Source organism: Diabrotica undecimpunctata, chromosome 6, assembly GCF_040954645.1.
Source record: "Diabrotica undecimpunctata isolate CICGRU chromosome 6, icDiaUnde3, whole genome shotgun sequence".
In the NCBI taxonomy this organism is placed as follows: domain Eukaryota; kingdom Metazoa; phylum Arthropoda; class Insecta; order Coleoptera; family Chrysomelidae; genus Diabrotica; species Diabrotica undecimpunctata.
Genome location: NC_092808.1, coordinates 131,261,405 through 131,284,385, shown reverse-complemented (window position 1 = coordinate 131,284,385; position 22,981 = coordinate 131,261,405). Strand labels below are relative to the sequence as shown.

The 22,981-nt window shown below is 32.1% G+C and overlaps 1 protein-coding gene across 1 annotated transcript in view; it reads left to right on the top strand.

Annotated features, from left to right (window-relative positions):
* Gsc (goosecoid homeobox) overlaps positions 1-22,981 on the top strand; it is a 113,806-nt gene that overhangs the window by 6,104 nt on the left and 84,721 nt on the right. Inside the window, exon 2 of the mRNA XM_072535421.1 lies at positions 9,169-9,419. Coding sequence (XP_072391522.1) covers positions 9,169-9,419 — 251 coding nt within the window. The remainder of the gene's footprint in view (positions 1-9,168; positions 9,420-22,981) is intronic.

Genomic DNA, 22,981 nt, shown 5'->3' with positions numbered 1-22,981 from the left:
CGGTTTGCATTCAGTTATTGCTAACACGCTTCAGGTTCTCAGTCTATCTAGTTGGTAGGCGTCCTCTGCTCCGTAGTGGTTCTTGTCTTGGTCTCCGCTCGATAATACGTTTTGTCCATTGGTTGCCTGATAGTCTAGCGACGTGTCCTGCCCAATCTCAATCACGCGAATATGATTCACTATCTGTTTTGTGAGTGTTAATGTTTCCGCTCCAAAAGTGAGTACAGGCAACACACATTGGTCAAAGATTTTCCTTTTGAGGCATATGTGTAGGTCCGATTTAAATACATAGTTTAATTTACCAAACGCTCACATGTCTGGTTATCTCTGATCAACCGAATTTCATGTCCGAAGTACTTATACGATGCAGTCTGCACAATATTCCTTCCATCAACAGCAATATTTCAATTTAGCACCAGATTAGTCATTATTTGCGTCTTGTTTATAATAATCTTTAGTCCGACCTCCAAGGAAGCGTGATATAATTTTTGAAACATTATTATTGCATCATGTATACGATCGGCTATAAAGACGATGTCATCTGCAAATCTCAAATGACTGAGCTTTTCTCCATTTATGTTGATACCATGGTCGTTCAGGTGTGCCTTCTTATAAGTATGTTCTAAAACCGCCATGAATAGCTTTGGAGAGACAGTATCTCCTTGCCGTACTCCTCGCACAGAATTTATTTGTTTCTTGTTTGGATAATCTTACGGTAGCTGTGGCATTTTGGTAGATATATTTGATTATGTTAGTGTAGCGATGGTCTATTCGGCGTTCTCTCAATGCTTTTAACATTTTCTGATGGCTTATGGTATCGAATGCTTTCTTGAAATCCACAAATATCAGTGCCAATGATGCTATGCATATTCTGCCTAGCATCTTGACGTATAGCTAAACCATCCACTTTGTTCATTCTCGCGCCTGGCAATACAACTAAAAATATAGTATATCACAAGATCCTTTAATGAAAAAAAATCGAGTGCAATGGTTACTCTGTTGTCACGTGAATTATTTTCTTTTTGAACTTTTATTGAACTTAGTTAATATAAAAAAAAAGTTAATTCAACTCAGATAATAATTAAATAGAACATTTAATAATTCTAATCCAGTTCGAAGCGGTACAGCTTTAACATTTTTGTAAATACATTAAAAAACATGTAATATATTTTTATATATTTTATTTTTTTATATGGAAATATCCAAAATGTAGGTAAAATGGTTCATCTACAACCGAATCTATCAAAAGTTAGATATCGATATTAACGATAAACAGATGGGATTCAGAAAAGGATTAGGTACAAGAGAAGCTCTCTTTGCCTTAAACGTCCTAACACAGAGATGTCTAGATATTAAACAAGAGGTACACGCCTGCTCTATAGACTTTGAAAAGGCCTTTGACAAAGTACGCCACAATATACTCAAAGAAATCCTGGAGGGTAAGGACATCGACACCAGAGACATACAAATAATATTAAATCTGTACTGGAATCAGCGAGCTAATATAAAAATACGTAGAGGAGTACGACAGGGTTGTATATTGTCACCGCTCTTGTTTAATATCTACAGCGAACAAATATGCCAAGAAGCTCTCTCACATGCAAACGAAAGGATAATAGTCAATGGAGAAGTTATCAATAACATTCGATATGTTGACGATACTGTGATAATGGCAAGAACAGCGGAAGATCTACAACATCTAGTTGAAAATATGAACAAGATATGTAATAACTACGGCATAAGGATGAACGTCAAAAAAAAAAAACAAATATATGACCTTCAGTAAGAATCCAATACATGACACTAGTATCGCAATAAACGGTACCCAACTCGAAAAAGTAAACGAATACAAATACTTGGGAAACCTCATGAATGAAACAGGTGACCAAAATCACGAGATAAAAAGACGTATTGAAATTGCCAGGTCTACCTTTATAAAAATGAAAAAATTATTTTGTAATCGTGATATTAGTATTCAGCTACGAACTAGAATGTTAAAATGCTATGTATTCAGTACTTTGCTTTACGGTGTTCAGGCATAGACTCTAAACAGAAGAATGTTAAAAATCTTGAAAGCTTTGAGATGTGGTGCTACCGCCGTATACTAAAAATAAGTTGTGGATAAAATTACAAATGAAGAGGTAATACGCAGAATAAATAACGATCCAGAACTTATACTGAATATAAAAAAGAGAAAACTTGAATACTTTGGCCACCTGATGAGAGGACTAAAGTACACATTCCTACAAAATATAATGCAAGGATAAATCCAAGGACGCAGAAATCCAGGCCGTAGAAGAATGTCCTGGATGAGAAATTTAAGAGACTGGTTAGGCTGTACCACTAACGAATTATTCAAAACAGTAGTAAATAAAATTAGAATCGCCCTAATGATATCCAATCTCCGATAGGAGAGGCACTTAAAGAAGAAGAAGGTAAAATGGTAACGATCTAAAATGTAGTTACAAAATAACTAGTATGTATAAAGCTTCCTGCATATTCTTTCTCGTTATATATAGGCGGTGTGTGTCACAACTTTATTCGCTGTTTTTTAAACCCCTACCGACGATTCCAAATATTCAATTTTTTCAATCAATATTCCCCGAACCCCTAGTGATTTGAAGGCGATTAAATAATAATAATAATTCATATTTTCATCTGAAATGGCCCTCAGGCGTTTGTGAAGCGATGCAAAATTTCCCTATGCCCTTTTTTTCAGGGATCGTTATGCATGAAAGAGCTAAGAGAAAGTTACTTACTTAAAAACTGTTGGATTTTTAAATAAGGAGATTTCAGCCCACTGGGAATTCTGTTTAAAAGCTTACATTCGTCAGGTTACGTGCTGTTTTTAATTTCGAAACTTTTTAAAAAAGCTCTCAGTGTTTATCTTTCACGATTTGTGGAACTTTTTCTGTAAATAATGTATTGTTACAATGGACTTGTTTGGCATTTTCTTTAACTTCCTAAATTGTCGGTTATCCGGAAAAAAGCAACACATTGAAGAGAATAGTCCAGTCGCTAAACAGAGTTGACATGTTGTTGTTTCAAAACGGCATTTTAGATTAAGTATATACTATACTAGTAAAACTGTACTACACTGTTTCAAATAACTTTGATTAACTATAAAAGGAATCACCGCTCTTAAAAGTTATTAAAGAATAAACAAAAACTATTATTAATCTTCATAAACGATGGTGAAATATTTGCTCTAAATAATAACTTTAATATAAAATTATCATACTTTTGCATTGATTTTCACATACGAGTATATTCTCGTAGAAGGTATTGTTGCAACAGTCAAGTAATATGTTATGACACATGACTTTATATGTTGTGTACGTCAATGTGAAAATTACTGTACCGATGCGTCACCTGAGAAACAAAAACACTTGGTTGGACATTGGTTTATGTACAGAAAAGGCAGAAAAGTGCTCTTGTTTTAAACATTCAAGCGTTCTATAACACCTCAATAAATGCTGTCATATATAAGTAATCCCTCGTTATTCGCGAAAATATCAAACGCGGTTTCGCTTAAGCGCGGTTTCGATATCCGCCCAATCAACTTTTGACGAATGCTCCACGCTATACAGTCCACACGGTAATTCATTGGCGTCCGATGATATCACTCCTATGTGTCACATTTAGTACGTAGTAGCTATTTCACAGATAAGTACACAGTTTTAACGTACACAGTTTTTAAACTGAAAAATATCTTCGTCTAAAAGTAATAGTAAGGATTTTGTTAAAAGGAAAACATGTGTAATAAGTTTAGATAAAAAAATTCGGTTTTTGACTGTTAAGCTGCAGGAAAATCATGTGGAAGTGCCACGAAGAAGTTTAAAGTGAAGGAATCTACTACAAGGACTATTAAAGAGTAAGAAAACCATTCGTTCCAGTGTTTTTATGGCTCTAGTTCATGCAAAAAAGTAACTTGTTTTTCGCAATCTCAAATCTTAAAAAAAATGGAATAATACACACAGCAGAGTAAATTTTGTGTCACTGCAATACCCTGGCAAATGTGCGGTTCTTTACATTAGCCACCGGCAAAGAGCTACATGGAAGCTTCAGTCTCGAGGCTATAAAACCTTTTAAAAAGAGTTAAACTAGAGAATAAAAGGTCCACAATGGATCTGAAAAGGTCACAGTAGAATAGGTCAAATGCCACCTCATTAAATCTATCTATTTATATACTAACCAAAAGCTCTAACATTAAGGACTTATGTAACAGATTAATAAATTATTGCCGTCCTAAAAATGAAAAGTCAAATAATTTATTTGAAATCCACTTACAAATTACGATTTTGTTATTTTGTAACTTATTTGTATTAACAGTATTGGTCAATATATCATAATTAATTTATAAATGTTATAAATTTCGATATTTTGAAAAAACAAACACTCTACACTCTACTAAAATCTTCCCAACTAAAATGCTTTCTTACTAAAGCGGCAATCGGTCGGATGTAAACAAGAGGGAATCAAACGGGCTGCATTTAAAACATTCTACTTGCCCGACTATTTTGGTCTTACTTTTTTCTGTATTCATTTAAGCGTTCGGAAACATGGACAACGAAATCTGACGATAGGAAAAGTTTTTCGGATAGATTATATGAGCAAAAAATGCTAATTGTAAGAGACTTTCGGGAAACGTTGAATGTTGTAGGGGCAGAGGTTGCTTACTCACTCAGATAGGTGGAAACAATGAACAGAACCTCAAAATCATTTAGGGCACCATCATAGTTAATTGGTTCCAGGATTTGATTTGAATTATAAGACATGGATGTCACTAAATAGATAGAAAGGGTAAATGTGTCTTCTTATTGTAACTGTGGCCATGGTAAATAAACCATACAACATATTACTTCTGAATGGCCTCCCCGAGGGACCATCGGAGAAACCGATATCTAGGACCATGGAGTGACATCCTTGAAGCAACACCTGAAGCAATAAACTCGATTCTCGAGATTAATGTTTTTTAAATATATTTTAAAATTATCTTTATTATTTTCATTTTCATTTAAAGTTTGTAATTTCTAGCATTTTTTTTTTATTTTATGCCATATGCTAAATATATATGTTATTCATTCTGTTATATCATCTGATTATTCTAGAATCTTCATTATAACATTGATTACACATAAAAATATTTAGTTTATAATTAAATATTAGTTTTCCTTGCTTTATGTGGTATTGTAATAGCAGTATTATGAACATGTGTATACAATTGTAAAGTGCTATCCACATGTCCGAAAATCAAACCGGTCACACTCTACTTATCTAACTCCCAGGCTTTTCCTCCAGCCCTCTTCAGCGTGTGATTTACGTGTGTTTCGAACAGAGAGCCACCAACCTGAATTGATGACTTTCTGTCCGAAATATGTGTGTGCTCGGCTACTCAGCCGCCGATTTGTCAAACATGACCTCGGTGCTCAGATTTCCCGAAAAGATCTATATTTGATCTGCCTGAGAGGCCTAATCCGCCATTGCGGTTATTATAAAAGACCTGACGGATCTTATACGTGTATAGTTTATTTTTTTAATTAATTCACATGATGTTCAGAACATTTTCGCGATTACTTAGACAGAAAGCGTGTTGTTTTTTTATTTTTTTGTTTGTTGTTTTGTTTTTGGTTAATTTAACTAAAGCTAACCTAACTTAGAAGTGTGTTGTTAATTGTTCTTGTTGGTTTTCCCTATATCCTGCTATCTGTTATTTTGGTCTTCTATGTACCATTTTTATGTTTTCGTTGTAATTTCTCCCTAAATACGTATCTCGGAGGTACGTATTTGGGTATTTTTAGAGCATCTTTTATGATTTGATTTTGGGTTGTCTGGAGTTTTTTTCTGTTAGTTTTACAAGCATGTCCCCAAGCGGCGGAGGCATATGTTAGCACTGGTAACATGACACTATTGGCTAGTCTAATTTTGGTTTTAAATCTTAGCTTGCTCCTTCTGCCTATAAGTGTTGAGAGCTGACTTTTTAGTGCTTTCGCTTTGTATACCGATTGTTTGACATGCTTGGTGAATTTTAGCTTTTTGTCGAGTATCATCCCGAGGTACTTTGCTTGATTAGTCCATTCGATGGTGGTGTTTTCTATCGTAGTTTCTCTATTCGGTATACTTTCAGTCCATCCAATCTTCCATTTTATGCACTATCTTTGGAATTTGTTTAGTACTCTTTGCAGATGATTAGCTGTAAGGTTCGGATTTCCCAACTGACTGCTTTTGCCGTGTCCTCTGTGTAAAGACTCAAAAAATATCCTGGCTGTATTGGCTACTTGGCACTCTCTCACAATCACTCTTGATATTCTTAATAACTACGTAAAATTCTCATCAATAGATTCATTTTACCTTTTAATCCTAACTTTTTTTTTAATTGGTAAAATTACTTTCTTTAGAATTTTTGGTGAAATGTCGATTCTATGGTGTTTTAGATAATTATAATTTAGGTTAAAATATTAAAATTTTATTAGTTTCTTTGCCATTATCTATATTTTATTAAGAAATTATTATTTTTGAGTATTTTAATAATGTATAAAGAGAATTTTAAAATCACAATCCACAAAACTGTATACCCACATTTTCATCTGATCAATTGATATGTTAAATAACATGTTCTGTAAGTCGAAAATTTATGTATAGAGACGTTGCATTTTCGGCTTAAGTTTGCCGTGGCGTAAATTCACACTTGATCAGGTCCCAATCCTCCAAACATTACTTTACAATCAGAATATCTCCATACTTTCCATATTCTTACCGGATTTAACCACCACACTTATCGATCTTTTACTTATATATTTTCTCTCACCTTTATATTATTTGTCTCTTTATGTTTCTTTAAAATCCAGCTAGCAGCTTTCGAATCGGCGGGAGTTCTATTTTTCGTATTTATGTCGCTTTTTGTATCAAAAAGACATTGAAGAGTAGTTGAGTGGAAATGTTTACAAAGAATTACGTATTCATAGAGTAATAGTTGACCATGGTACAGTTATTTATTCGCTAGGTATAATTTAGAAAATAAGGCCACTTATACAGTGTGCTAGAAATGTCAAAATCTCTTTTAACAAGTATTAGGTAAAAAATACTTAGATATAACGAATTTTAAATTTATTGTATCTTTAAATTCAACAACTGCCAACTGGACATTATTAAGAAAAGCAGAAATGTTGGTTAGGTTATACAATATTTTTTAATAGACACCGACATATTTTAGTTCACAATTAAAGATATCGTGAAATTTTCATGTTTCGTGATCAGAAACAGTATTAATGAGACTGTGACAGGCACTATTTGGTTTTTACTTTCTACAGGTTTTTTACAGCAACTTCTTACGATATTCAAGTTTCCACTTATTTTTTGAGTAACATATACAATTTAAAACGCACACTCACGAGTACCCGGTGCTACTGTTACTGATAAAGATAATTTCTAAACCTTCGGAGTCGTGATATACTTGTCGAGTAAGTACATATACTACGAAATGAGACACGTGAGAATTTGTCACTTCTGTACCACTAATTTGCAACTATCTTTCAAGTCTTTCATAAGAGACACGATACTGCGAGTTCTTGTATCTTACAACCGCTGCCTTGTGACTTTTTATTCATCATCATCATTGGTGCTACAGCCCTATAAAAGAGCCTCGACCTTCCCAAATCTATTACGCCAGTCAGTTCTATCCATTGCCAACTGTTGCCAGTTTGTTGCGCCTATTTGTCTACCATCCTCATCTACACCATCCCTCCATCTGAGTTTTGGTCTACCCCTATTTCTACTTCCCACAGGTTGTGACATAAGGATTATTCTAGGAGGGTTGTTCTGCTGTAATCTTGCCAGATGTCCTGTCCATCTTAGTCTTCCTATTTTTATAAAGGATACTACGTCTTTACCACCAAATATATGTTTATATCTGTGATATATCTCGTAGTTGTACCTCCTTCTCCAAACACCATTTTCATAGATGCCACCAAATATTCTTCTCAGGATCCTTCGTTCAAATATAAGCAGGAGATTTTCATCTGCCTTGGAAATGGTCCATGTCTCCGACTCATATCTCAACACTGGTTGTATAAGGGTTTTGTATATGGTTATTTTTGTTTTTTGGCTTAAGTTTCTGCTTCTCATATGTCTACTCAGTCCAAAATAGCATTTGTTTGCTAGGATTATTCTTCGCTTGAATTCTTCCGTCATGACGTTCTCCTTGGTGATCAGGGAGCCTAAGTATGTGAATTTGTCCACCACTTCAAAGGTAGAATTATCAACCGTGAATTGGTGGCCGATGTTTCTGGCTCTATTGTTGGGTGTTGATGCCATTATCTTAGTTTTATTTTCATTTACTTGCAGGCCCATATTTTTTGAGGCGTTTGACAAGGTGGTATACATTTCTTCTAGCTTGCGTGTTGTGCGGGCAACTAGATCAACATCATTTGCATATGCCAAAATTTGGGATGATTTATTAAAAATGTTTTCTCTGCTGTCTATTTGGGCATCCCTGACCGCCTTTTCCAAAGCTATGTTGAAAAGGAGACACGCCAGCGCATCTCCCTGTCGCAGCCCAACATGCGTTTCAAATGCCTGTGATTGTTCGCCCTGTATTTCGACTTTGCAAACAACTTTACGCATTGTAGCATTAACCAATCTTATCAGTTTATCGGGGATGTGGAATTCATCCATGGCTTCATACAATTTATTTCTTAGGACACTATCATAGGCCGATTTAAAATCTACGAAAAGATGATATGTGTCGATATTGAGTTCATTGGGTTTTTCCAGTATTTGCCTTAGCACAAAGATCTGGTCTGTTGTTGATCGACCAGGCCTAAAACCACTTTAATATTCGCCAAGAAGCTCCTCTGAATATTCACTCAGGCGACCATATAAAATACTCGAAAATATTTTGTATGCTGTATGACTTTTTATTAATCTTTTGTTTTTAAGTGACTTTAAGTAGAAAAAAAAGCTGGTATATGACGGCACAGGTATCGGAAATACCTGTCTATTGTCCTACCGTACCTTATTAAGCTATTTACAAAAGAAAAGATTAGTATACTTTTCTCATATTCAATTAGAAATTATACAGGTAAAATAATCTTTGAATAAACAAATATTAACTATTTTGTGAGAGTTTCAAACATAACCAGTTTTATTAAGTTAATTTAATTGTTGCAGCTATGGCATATCCAGGACTATATCCAGACTACGTCCATGCCTTGGCAGCGGCTACTCAAGCTGCTTCTTTGGCCGGAGCTGGTCACCATACTCAGCACCAGCCACCCAAACGAAAACGACGCCATCGCACTATCTTCAGCGAAGAGCAACTTGAACAACTTGAAGCTACGTTTGAACAAACGCATTATCCAGACGTGGTGCTCAGAGAACAGTTAGCGTTAAAAGTAGATTTAAAAGAGGAGAGAGTTGAGGTAAGTTGAAATTAATGTACAACAAAAAGCATTAAATATCTAACAGTGTAATTATACTAAAACGAAGTAAATTCAAATGAGCTTCTTAAATTTTTTGTTGAATTATTTATAAATCTCTACTTTATAAATAGGCAAAAAGCCTGTTTTACTTCGATTTCTAGCCTCAATTGACGTTGTCTGACCATCTTATGACCGAAAATATCCCATTCACTTACGAGTGCACATTTTTTTATATTAAATTAAACGGTCATATTCCTTAAAGATGTCTTTATATATATATATATATATATATATATATATATTATTTCCTTTTCTCCCATTCTATATCCTCTTCTTTTTTTAACTTTCTTTATGATTTCATCCATTATCAGATTAAATATTAATGGGCTCAGCGAATCTCGTTGTCTAATGCCAGTTTCATATTTGATAGGTTGCGATAGTTTTTCTTTACATCTTACCATAGCTATGTTATCTTTATATTCTCAATGGTTTTTACTAAATCCAGTGATATTCCCTTTTCATATAATAAATGTATCGCGTCCTGAATTCTCACTCTATCAAACGCTTTCTTCAAATCTATCAGACACATATCTGGTTTGTTGTATTGTATTTAAAATATTAAACTATAAAACTTATATATATATATATATATATATATATATATAAATTATAAATATCTTATTAAAATTTTACATGATGAATTAAGGGCGTATATTAGAGCAAGTATATCTCACCGGTCTACGAACTTATACGAGATATTAGGAAAGTGTGAAATTCACTGGAGGCCAAAATGAATAATTAATAAATGTAGAGGAATACAAAACAACGAATAAACACTGAAGGTTACAAAACTCACTTTTAAGTCAATGTGAATGTGTATCAATTAAATAGAAGATGATTGTGCGGTTTTACCGGAATTTTAACAAACATACTAACAGTTTAAATATTTGTTTTAAAAATATTTTTTTTAATGGTTTTTTAATAGTTAACGCAGATATTTTGGAAACTACAATAGCTAGATATATCAAATAGGTAAAGACATGCCATTTTTTGCTTGATAAGATAATAGACTGTTCAATAAGTTTTGCGGTTCGATAAGAAAAACAACATTGTAGTTTGAAACACACTTTGTTATTTGTGTGAAGTAAAAATCTGGAAGGGCTGAGAAGTACGCTTGTACAGCTGTTGTTAACTCATCATTTGATGAAAAACGTTTTACACGCATGAAATTTTTTTGGTATTGAAACAGACAGAAGTCGCTAGGGGTCAAACCTGGTAAATAGGTGGATGCTCTAACAATTCGAACTTTAATTCATACATTTTAGCCATGGTCGAAACGATCGTTGAACACGGTAGATTGTCCTGATGAAAATGAGTTTTTTCTTTTACAAACCGGGTTTTTTTCGAATTTTTTCCTTCTCTAAATTCTGAGTATTATTGTAACCTTTTAGATTAAAAGGTTACAATAATATTCAGAATTTATTATATAATCAAGTAATCCACAAACAAAATTCCTTTCGGATGCTAAAAAACTGATGCAAACACCTTATAGCCGATTTCTGGATACGAACTCGTTCCGGAGCTGAAAATCCAGGTTCATACCATTCTTTAGCCTGTTTTAATTCAGGATTATAGTGATCGACCCAAGTCTCATCTATAATGATGAATGGAGCACAAAATCCACTTTATCTTTTTGAAAACGCTTTAAATATTTCTGAGCAAGCTGCATTCGAATGTGTTTAATTTACTCATTATGTTTGAGTGGCCATCATTATGGTCAGTGAAAGGCTATTGCCAAAGTCACACATTTTTATGGTACTACATCTATTGTTGCTCGTTCATGACCCCTAAGTGGGTAGTTTGTGCTCTTCTTTTCAAAACTTCGTCTTCCATGTACATAATTTTCAATTAACTTTCCCTTGATTGCTGATGTGTTTGCCTTGAAATCCTATTTGCTTCATTTTAAGCCTCCCTGTATATGTCTTTGTTTTGTTCTGTCACATTTTGCAAGTACTTGTGATATGCCAGTTTTTGTCAAATTAATGAATTTTTCACTGTTAACTACATTGCCGTTATCGTACCAGATATTGATTAAGGCATCTTTGGTAAAGGAAAATTTCATTTTTATTATTATTGGCCTGGAATATAATAAGCTAGAATAAAAATGTTTTTACAGGAACATTGCATAATTTATTTTTATTAATAATATGGCATTTATTGTCAACAAATAGTTTACTTTTTCATGCAAGATGCATTTTTTTTAAAACTGTTGTTAAAACTGAGGCTACAGCAAAATAGCTTTGTGATGATATAAATTCCAGCTTATTTCCAAGCTAACCAGTATAATATTAACGTATTACACAAAATGTTAATCTCTATTTACATAATAAAAAATTCTCTAAGCATTTATAAGTACGTGTTTCTCGTATTGACACTGGCATATTCTAATGTCAACAGACTACCGAATCTATTTAAAATTCTATTATCTATCACGATTAGTAATTTCACTAGATACTTTAAGCTTAAGTTGAAAGTGTTGGTATTGGGTACTACTGGTTAGTAGTTGAAGTGGTTCTCTCTGGGTGGTTTCGACATGTGTCAGCACCTTTTTTGTTGACTCGGGATAGTCAAGTGGTGGGCATTTGCATTTTGGAGTCTAAGAGGAAGCTTACTTCTAGCTACTTGAATTGATCAGAACGAACTAATAACCGTATTAGTGGACAAGGTAGATAATCTTAAAATTAGTTATACTGAGTGATCATTTCACAATTCGATATCGAAAATACAACTTTCAAATACAATATGTCAAAATTGGAAAATTGGAATACTCTCTAATGCTGCTGAATATCTTCTGATTAAATCGAAATATTATTGTATGATGTATTATTTGTAAAATATTTTACTATTTTTATTGGGAATTTACCACAATTTTGGTTGAAAATACGTTTATTTTGAGGTTTTGATTAATTTTTTTATTTATATATTTGGAGAATATTTTAGATTTGTATTTTACAGAACGATGTCTGAAGTGGAAATTGAAACGTCAAAATAAACATACGTGGAATTAAAATTGTGGCTTATTCCCAATAAAATAGTAAAATATATTAAAATGCCACAAGAAAATAGCTTTCTTCAGAATAATATTATTTGCAAAATTTAAAAGATAGAACTTTACCAAATTCCTGCTACGTGGTTTACACCATTGGAAACATTTATAAATCTGCAGTAATAAATTCAAAACTTTGTAATTAATCGTACGTAAATATTGTCTTTATATTAATTATTTATATATAAATATCATTATTATAATTACTATTTAAATGGGAATAAGCCACAATTAAAGGTTAAAGTACGTTTATTGACGTTTCAATTTCCACTTCGGAAATCGCTCTCAAAATACAAACATTAGTAAATTAAACAAGTTTTTTTGTTACTTAGTGAAAAATTCTTCTAATAATTTAATTTTATCTGACTCATCTACTTTAAAATAATGACTTTAAAATAATATTGCCAATATTGTTGAGTTGAGTTCCTGGGACGACTTTACTTATAAGATAGTTCATTCGATAACATGAAATCAACTTTAACTTGAGAATATCCGTCAGAAAAGATCATAGCATGTAATTCGTCTTTAAAAAGACAAACACATGCCATGATGACAGTAAAATTCTCCTGTTAGTGATTCCATAGTAAATTATGAGGGAAAAACCAGGAAAAAAACCTCATAATACTATCCCGACATGGTAAGTATTTGGTCGTGCATTTAATTTACCTTCAATAAACACCAAATTCTGATTTTATATGTTTGTTATTTAAAAAACATAAATGATGTATCCTCTATATGTTACTGACTTACCAATACTGGTATTTTTCTTTTAATAACTTCCTCTTTCAATATGGGTAACCAGATCCTACTACATTCTGCCGAGGAATTCGCGACACAATTGGTCTCATTTAGCATAATTAGAGCCGCTTCTTTGATTTTTCTCTTTTTACCATCCGTTTCTTTTAGGACTATATTTAAATTATTCCATTGAACCCTATGTTCATTATCCCATGCGTGTTTACATATTTGAGATCTATCAAATTCTCTATTTTTAATATAGGATTGATGTTCACTTATTCTAACATTTAATGGCCATGATGTTTCACCTAAATAAAACTGATCGCAATCACAAGGTATTTTATAAATGCAATTCTTTGTCCTTTCTTGTTCATTGTTAGGTTTGGTTTTGGACAAAATAGATCTCAACGTGTTTGTTGTTTTGAATGTTGAAATGTTGAATTTATTTCCTATCCTTTTAAGCTTTTCCGATAATCCTTTTATGTATGATATTGTTATTTTCCTCGTATTATTCATTGTATATGCTGTAGGATCTCGTTCTAAGTTGTTTTGTTCTATTCGATCGATTGTTGAAAATTCCTTATTTATAAACGATAAAGGATAATCATTTTTTAATAAAACAGATGTTAACAAATGTTTTTCCTCCAAGAACGAATTTTCGTTAGAACAAGTAATTTTGGCTCTATCGTATAAGGATTTAATTATTCCCTTTTTAATATTAATATTGTGATTTGATTTGAAATTTAAATATCTGTTGATGTGTGTTGGTTTTCTATACACCTGAGTTTCGTACCCTGTATCGTTCTTAGAGATTAAAACATCCAGGAAAGGTAGTGTGTTATTATATTCCTTTTCCATGGTAAATTTTATTGAAGGTAAATTAAATGCACGACCAAATACTTACCATGTCGGGATAGTATTATAAGGTTTTTTTTCCTGGTTTTTCCCTCATAATTTACTATGGAATCACTAACAGGAGAATTTTACTTTCATCATGGCATGTGTTTGTCTTTTTAAAGACGAATTGCATGCTATGATCTTTTCTGACGGATATTCTCAAGTTAAAGTTGATTTCATGTAATCGAATGAACTATCTTATAAGTAAGATAGTTCATAAGTAAAGTCGTCCCAGGAACGCAACTCAACAATATTGGCAATATTATTTTAAAGTCGTCTACTTTAAAATGTATAATGTATGTCTGAATTGTCAATATAGATGAGTCAGATAAAATTAAATTATTAGAAGAATTTTTCACTAAGTAACAAAAAAACAAAATTTGTTTAATTTACTAATATTTGTATTTTGAGAGCGATTTCCGAAGTGGAAATTGAAACGTCAATAAACGTACTTTAACCTTTAATTGTGGCTTATTCCCATTTAAATAGTAATTACTTTAAAATGCCACAAGAAAATAGCTTCAGAACAATATCAGTATTATAGTATTTATGTATTACAAATAGATTTGATGATAGTTCAAAATTTGTATACTTTTACAAACACATAAGTTGGATTTACATATTATAAATATTTTACTAGTTTATTACATATGTATATTTTTTGAACAATAATATTAACAAATTATTTATTTTATATTTATTATACCAATTTATATAATTACAGAGTTTATTTGCACTAAAAACGAATTTCAGTAATTATTTCAATATTGATTGTTTGAGATCCTAATTCTAACCTCACTTTTGCAATTTTAAATGCAGATTTACTGTTGTGAATATATAAATTATATTTATATATTAAAATAATAGTATTATTGTTTTACGTGAACGTTTTATAAAACTAGTTAATACGTTGTAACAATATATGCAATTTAATTTACAGTAATCGTACATAAAAATTTCTTTCTTATAAATTAGACCTTACAGCTGCAATCCACAGTTCACATTGACGCTTTTTATGATTTTGACTCGGAAATCGATAAAAAGTACAACCACTTTTACCATTTCTGTAGCAGTTTGCGATACAACAAAAATTACCTACTATCGTTTTGAACAATATATATAAAATTATAAGTCATAAACACCTTACGGTGATGACAAATTTGGCCACAGCCATTTAAAGCTTACAACAAAAGTCGAACGTTAAGTCTAAAAACGACGCGATATTTAGTTGTTTACTGGTCATATTGCTTCTCGTTAGATACTCTCACGCTTCTCACAAAATTGGCTTTATAAACTCCAGAACCCTACCCCCCATCCGCTTCAATAAACCAAGAATTCAAGAAGCCATACAGATTGAAAAAAAAAACCAAATTGTCTCAATAAAAGGAAGTACGGCATCCAGTTACCTTCGACATGAAGACCATTCATAGAGAAAATATCGTCCACTCCACATTCCAATCAAAATCATGCCCAGTAGCAGTAGGGCAGTGACTAGTGAACAGTGTAGTAGTGTCTGGAGGCTCAGGAGACTGAGACTCCGGAAGCCTGAAAAAGACATCAGAGAAGATCTAGAAAGATCGGCGCAGTGATAATCGATGCTGTTCAATCCGGAAGCCTGGTGATTTAATATTAATTTTTATAATAATATTGATCTTTATTTTAGGTTCATATAATATATATATATATATATATATATATATATATATATATATATATATATAAAAATGTTACAATTTTGATATAATATTACTCACACATTGTATCCAAATCATAACTCTACATGGTTTTTGAGCCACATCATCTAATTACTCTGCAAATTAAATTTTCCTGAATTACTATATATTTTTGTTCACCACAAATAATTAAAATTATTAAAATATTAAAATTCAAAATAAAAACTAAAGGGAATTTAAAAAATATTTATTAATAGGAGACACATGTTTTTTTAAGGACGGAATATGCACATTTGGAAATTGGAAAGCAAGTTATACACACGAATTTGATATAGTTTATTTGAATTGATACAAAGTGGAAGTCAATCCGTGGCCCGGAGTTATACATAATATGTTTCGAATCGTATGCCGCCGTTGCTAGGCACCTCTCCTTTACTCGTTTCTACCTTTACTTGTTTCTTCAGAGATTGAGTTCAATGTATAAAACTGAGAAGTTGCTTTGTACGAGCGCTACGAGGCGTATTCTTATTTGATTATGCTTCGTACCTATCTCGGAAATGTCTCCGGATGCTTTTCTGCCATGCTCTGATTTATGCTGATTCTAAAATAAGGACGTCTCTGAGTTTTTTTCAAAGGGAATTTATTGCATATTGAAAGACAATAACATATAATTACACTTATTATATACGTATAAATAATAATACAATAATTAAAAAAAAATGTTAAAATCCTTCATAAAAGGTATATAATTAAAAAACCCAATCGGGCTATGTCATGAAGACAAAACGTTTTCGGAATCCATATTCCATCATCAGTGTCTAGGTGTACATGTTTTGAGCCACTAAATATCTGGGTAAAAACCCGTTAAAAGTTATAGGTTACAAATTAGTTTACATTATTCACTCTTATATATTAGGATGTTAAAGTTACCAGTGGATTTGATAACATGGCAACGTACGTTGCCATGTTATTAAATCCACATTTCGGAAAATAACGAGTTTAGATGGGGAATGCTATATAAAAATGAAGGAGTATCATAAATACAATATTTCTACAAAATAAAATACAGGGTGATCCATTTAAAAAAATTGAGAAAATCGTAATTTTGTTTTGTAGTTCATCCTGCATACAAATTTTACTTAATGATTTTAATTAAATTTAATTTAAAAAATACAAGGGTTTAATTGAAACTTTGATTTCTCAATGCATTTGTTGAAAATATACATAAAAACAAAACAAAATGATACCTTAAAAAGGTGTCTACTCCATCTGCAACAACCGCGTTTTTGCATTGAAAAAATAGTAACATTTAATAAACAAATTAAATATCTCATAAACTATTAAATATTTTTTAAACACATTTTATTTTGCTTTCTACTGGTAATATAACGCAACTTTTTCTACAGAATAAAATATTTATAGTGCTTATTTATAATGCAAATAATATTTTCTTGCAAATTTGTTTTTCAAGCTTTATTTATAATTATTTAAATAAATTAAGAGTAAAATTTCAATGCTAGCATTGATTGCTAGTAAATAGTAAGAGTAAATATGGGAAAAGTCTGGGCTATATATAAACGAAAATAAATCAAAAATAATATTTTGAAATCAGAGCAAAGAAAATGGTGCCCAAAGATAATCTAAAAATAAATAGCGGAAGTAGAGAAAATATATTTTGAAGACAGGTAATACTTTATGTTTCCGTTCGAACAAAAAAAAAACATAATTTTCAATCCTACCCTCCGCCACTGTTGTGTTTGGTATCTGTAATTTTTTATATTTTCATTTCATTTCAATTTCTAGGAAAAATGATTTGCTTATTTGATTCAATGCATAATATCCCTAAATTCATTTTTTATGCTTCAAATGTTTTTCAGCAGCCTCATTTTCAACATTTTCGTAATATTAAATTTGCATTTTTTGTGGCAAACATAAAAAATTATAGATTGAATAAAAGTGTCGCTTGTAAAATCAGTAATTTGAGTGTTTTGTGGGAGATAGAACATTTTTGTCTTTTATATAGTCTGCCTACTTTTTCTAACATCATAAGTGTGTCTTTTTTAATAAACTCAATTCTGTTACTATTAAAATATAAAAATGGCGACTAGTAATGACAGCCAGCAGCCAGTAAGGGGACCGAAGAGTAGGCTTGTCCACAAGGACGATCCTCCTCTTAAATGCCTTTATGATTGAGGTTGGCAAATTTCTTTTAGATACTAATGGCATGATATATGACATGTAATGTTATGTGTTTTCTGTGCTTACTCTACGGAGCAGAAACATTCTTAAAAAAACTGGAAGCTTTTCGAAAGAAACATAAAATAATACTAACCGGTGGCGACTGGTGAGTATTGTACGGGTGCGGTTGATTGTGGAAAAAAAAATAAATGGGTACTTACCAAAAGCCTAGTTCTTAAACCATCAACCAGATCATATCCAGATGCTTTTTTAGGATTAATATTTTCTTTCATCTCCTTTAGAAGTTCTTTATGGATTATAGATTATACATTTAATGTTTGTTTCATCTTGAACTATTTCACTCGGTTCCTGCAGATCGTTTGTTTCATTTGGCTTAAATGTGCTTCCCAGATGTTTTGCAAAAATCTCATGTTTTGATTCATGTTTTTGTTTATTACTTTTAGTTCAGATAGCTCAGTCTCATTGGTTTTGTCTTTAAGTGTTAATTCACTTAGCTAGACTTCAATTTACTAATTTGTATTCTTGTGATTTTCTGAAGTTTTTGTATTGCATTATGCAATTATGTTTAAACAGATAAGTATCTGGTTTGTTGTCAACTAAAGAAGTGAGTTATTAAATTTTGTGAAAATATAGGTATTATGAAAATGGCCTGAGGACTGGACACAATCACTATATATTCCCATAAATAAAAAGGGAGCGAAAGATTTATGTAGCAACTATCGCACAATTGCTCTAATTGCGCATTGCAGTAAGATACTCTTACACATAATTCTCGAGAGGATAAAGCCCTTTTTACTACCTAACATTGCGGAGGAACAAGCAGGTTTCGTCCCCGGACGTGGTACTAGACAACAAATTTTAAACGTACGGCAGATTGTAGAAAAATCCAGAGAATTCACCATCACAACATATTTGTGCTTCATAGATTATAGTAAAGCTTTCGATTTGGTCAACTGGAATTATAGTAAAGCTTTCGATTTGGTCAACTGGAGTAAAATGTGGCAGGTTTTGTCTGAAATGAGTCCTTAAGCATCTGATACTGCTAATCAAAAGCCTGTAAAATAACAATTATCCCAGAGTTAGAATAAATGGGGAACTAACCGATAGTTTCAGGGTCACAAAGGGCGTGAGACAAGGCTGCATACTAAGCCCAATTCTATTTAACATCTATGGTGAATGGATAATGCGGAAAGCTACTGAGGACTGGAACGGTGGCATCATCATTGGCGGGAAGAAGATCTGCAACTTGAGATATGCAGATGATACTACTATCCTCGCTAGTTCTGAAGCTGAATTGATTCACCTGCTACAACGGATAGAAGACGTAAGCTTAACGATGGGCCTTAAAATAAACAGAGATAAAACGAGAATCGTGATAATTGACAGAGCTAACAACAATCAAAATCATCTGGTCATGATAAACAATATCGCTGTTGTAGATAAATTTGTGTATCTGGGCTCATTAATCACCAACAAAGGAGGCTGTACTGAAGAAATAAAGCGGCGGTCAGCAATCGCAAAGAGCACTATGGCAAAATTAACAAAAATTTGGAAAAGCCATGAAATAACTACCGATACAAAAATGAGACTAGTAAGAAGTCTAGTTTTTCCAGTTTTTACTTATGCATCGGAATGCTGGACCCTTACTGAGAAAGACAAAAAGAACATAGATGTATTTGAGATGTACTGCTGGAGACGAATGCTGAAAATACCATGGGTGGCCCGAAGAACAAATGAATCCATACTGGACCAGCTAAACATAAAGAAAAGACTAAGAACACAAATATCAGAACAAATAATAATTGGACATGTGCTTCGAAGAAATGGTCTTGAAAAACTTACCATCCAGGGAAAAGTAGAAGGCAAAAGAAATAGAGGTAGATCTCCCACACGATACACGGACCATATTGTTGCTACCATTGGCGCTCCATTGTCAGAATGTGCTAGAATGGCAGAAGATAGAAAAACGTGGAGGAACATTGGGAAATTTAGCTAATAGCTTCATGATATCACGATACCTGCATCAGGTTAACGAGTAAGAAGATAGGTATTATTAGTTTCTAGTACCCAATTTTCCTCAATATTTAAAAAAACCTCGGCTGAATCCTTACACTTAAAAAGAGGAGGGGACAAAGTTAGAAAATCTTTAGGGTTTAATGCGGTAATTTGTCGATATACGTCAAACAACCTTTCCTGCTTTCTTTTTGTATAAGAAATTAGCCTTGCTGAATATTAACGAAGTATTTTGTAATTTGCATACTTCCTGGTTCTAAAAATACAGAGCCGGTTCTACTTATTTTAATACTGTCGAAAATAAGTGTTAACTGTAATTTCAAATAAGTAAAAAATTAAATTTTGCTGTAACGTAGTTAGTAAAAATTATTATCCTATTTTATCTCTAACTTAATAAATTGTTAAGTAGCAATTTGGTTTTCCGTATGACTTGATAACATACTTGGTGTCTTGGAGGAAAATATTGGCTATATATATTCACCGGTACGAAAAACGGACACACCTTGAATTTTTAATAAAATTGTCGAAACACTTTATTTTTTATGGTAACTTTTACCGACGATTTGCATGTTCTTAGCCTAAAATTGACACAATCACGGTAATATCTTAATAAACTTTTGACATCAATAAAAAGAAAAACAGTTTAAAGTGCACAGCACAGAATAATTATCAAGGAAACCATCGCCAAAAAAATAATATTTCTATTTTGAACAATTTTCCTTCTTGGTCTTTTTCTTTTTTTTTTGATTTTAGATTAATTACTTATTCTATCTTCTTATGCCTATACCTTCGTACTTGGGTAATCGCTCCAGCTCTTTCGTACCTACGCTTCAATGTTCAAACTGGGATTTGAGCGATACTATTGATGGTTTTAAAGGTTTTGTTTTAAAGGCGGATATTACCAAATTGAAAGATTTGGCTGTTCTCGTTGTTCGAAATATAAGGACCGTTGGCCGTATTATAACACTGCATGTCACAAAATTTTAATCTCATAAAGGGGGTCCAATGGCAGATCCCATTCATAGGCGATATGGTGGAGTAAGTTTCCTGTTTATCTTCACTTGTTCTGACGAGATTTCAGCAAGGTCACACTTACCAATATCAAGTCACATATGTTCCGCTTCTTCCAAGTGTTCGAAGAGAACTGATATTACAATCAGTTCTTATCAAACCCGGAAAATCATAAAAAAACACACAAACATATATATATATATATATATATATATATATATATATATATATATATATATATATATATATATATATATATATATATATATATATATATACAGTATACTCCCTTTATAACGAACACGGTTATTACGAAAAACGTTATTACGAAATAAGATCGAAAAACGTGTTTTTTTACGTTTATACCCGGCCGTGGTTATAAATAAATACCATTTTTAACTACCCCGCAATAAATTTCTTTACAATAAATACAACTGTTTCACATCTTCAGAAAATATGATAGATAGAATGATACTGGACAATTTAAAGCAGTCAAAACTGACAGACTTCTTCCAATTGCAGAAGCAATAGTTTATGTATACATTATTAAGTTGGAAACAAATGTATGTAAGTACAGATTTTTTTGTTTTAACGTATATAATTGACAATAAAAGTAAACAACTTTTTTTTAAAAACGCCATTCAAACAATACTTATTAGCATCTTATATTGCTCCGAATGGCTTCACTATAGGAAGTTAATGTTTTAGAAAACTACATATCCATATGTAAGCACAGTATTATTGTTGTCTGATATAACGAGATCGGCTTATAACGAGGTAATTAGTCTGCCATTTCAGTTCTCGTTATAGAGGGAGTTTACTGTATATATATATATATATATATATATATATATATATATATATATATATATATATATATATATGTAAATACTTTTTTCTTTTTGGGTGTGGTAGTCAATAAAAAATAGAGCTTTGCTAAGGCGTACTATTTATTCTGAATCCAAGCTTTCGGTGGTTTTTTGCCACCTTTATCAAGGTCTACAAAGAAAATTACTATGTTGTAACAAACTGAATGGTGCCAAAAAGGCTGTAAAAAACTATAAAAAACTTACCCGAATGTAAGATTCGTGGCATAAACAACAACGTTAAATAACATGATAAAACTGAGGTTGCAACTAAACTTAAAAATGTTACTGTTAAAAAAACACTTTAAAAATTACTAAAAACGTTAAAAGTTAAAAAACAAAATGAAGGACGACATGTTGAAACAGTCGTCGTTGCAGGCTTGATTTCAGTCACATTTCACGAGCAGAAAGAGAAAGTGAGTGGATAATTATTGTTTAAATAGTTTGGAGAAAATACAAAAAACAACTTTGAAAATAACGTCTAACAGAATACTGTTAGTGAATTTTTAGTTGGCAGTACTAAAAATTCACTAACAGTATTCTGTTAGACGTTATTTTCAAAGTTGTTTTTTGTATTTTCTCCAAACTATTTAAACAATAATTATCCACTCACTTTCTCTTTCTGCTCGTGAAATGTGACTGAAATCAAGCCTGCAACGACGACTGTTTCAACATGTCGTCCTTCATTTTGTTTTTTAACTTTTAACGTTTTTAGTAATTTTTAAAGTGTTTTTTTAACAGTAACATTTTTAAGTTTAGTTGCAACCTCAGTTTTATCATGTTATTTAACGTTGTTGTTTATGCCACGAATCTTACATTCGGGTAAGTTTTTTATAGTTTTTTACAGCCTTTTTGGCACCATTCAGTTTGTTACAACATAGTAATTTTCTTTGTAGACCTTGATAAAGGTGGCAAAAAACCACCGAAAGCTTGGATTCAGAATAAATAGTACGCCTTAGCAAAGCTCTATTTTTTATTGACTACCACACCCAAAAAGAAAATTGACCCCGCGTTGAATAATTTTAGTTTTGAGAAAAACCGTTATTTTGACACGACGTT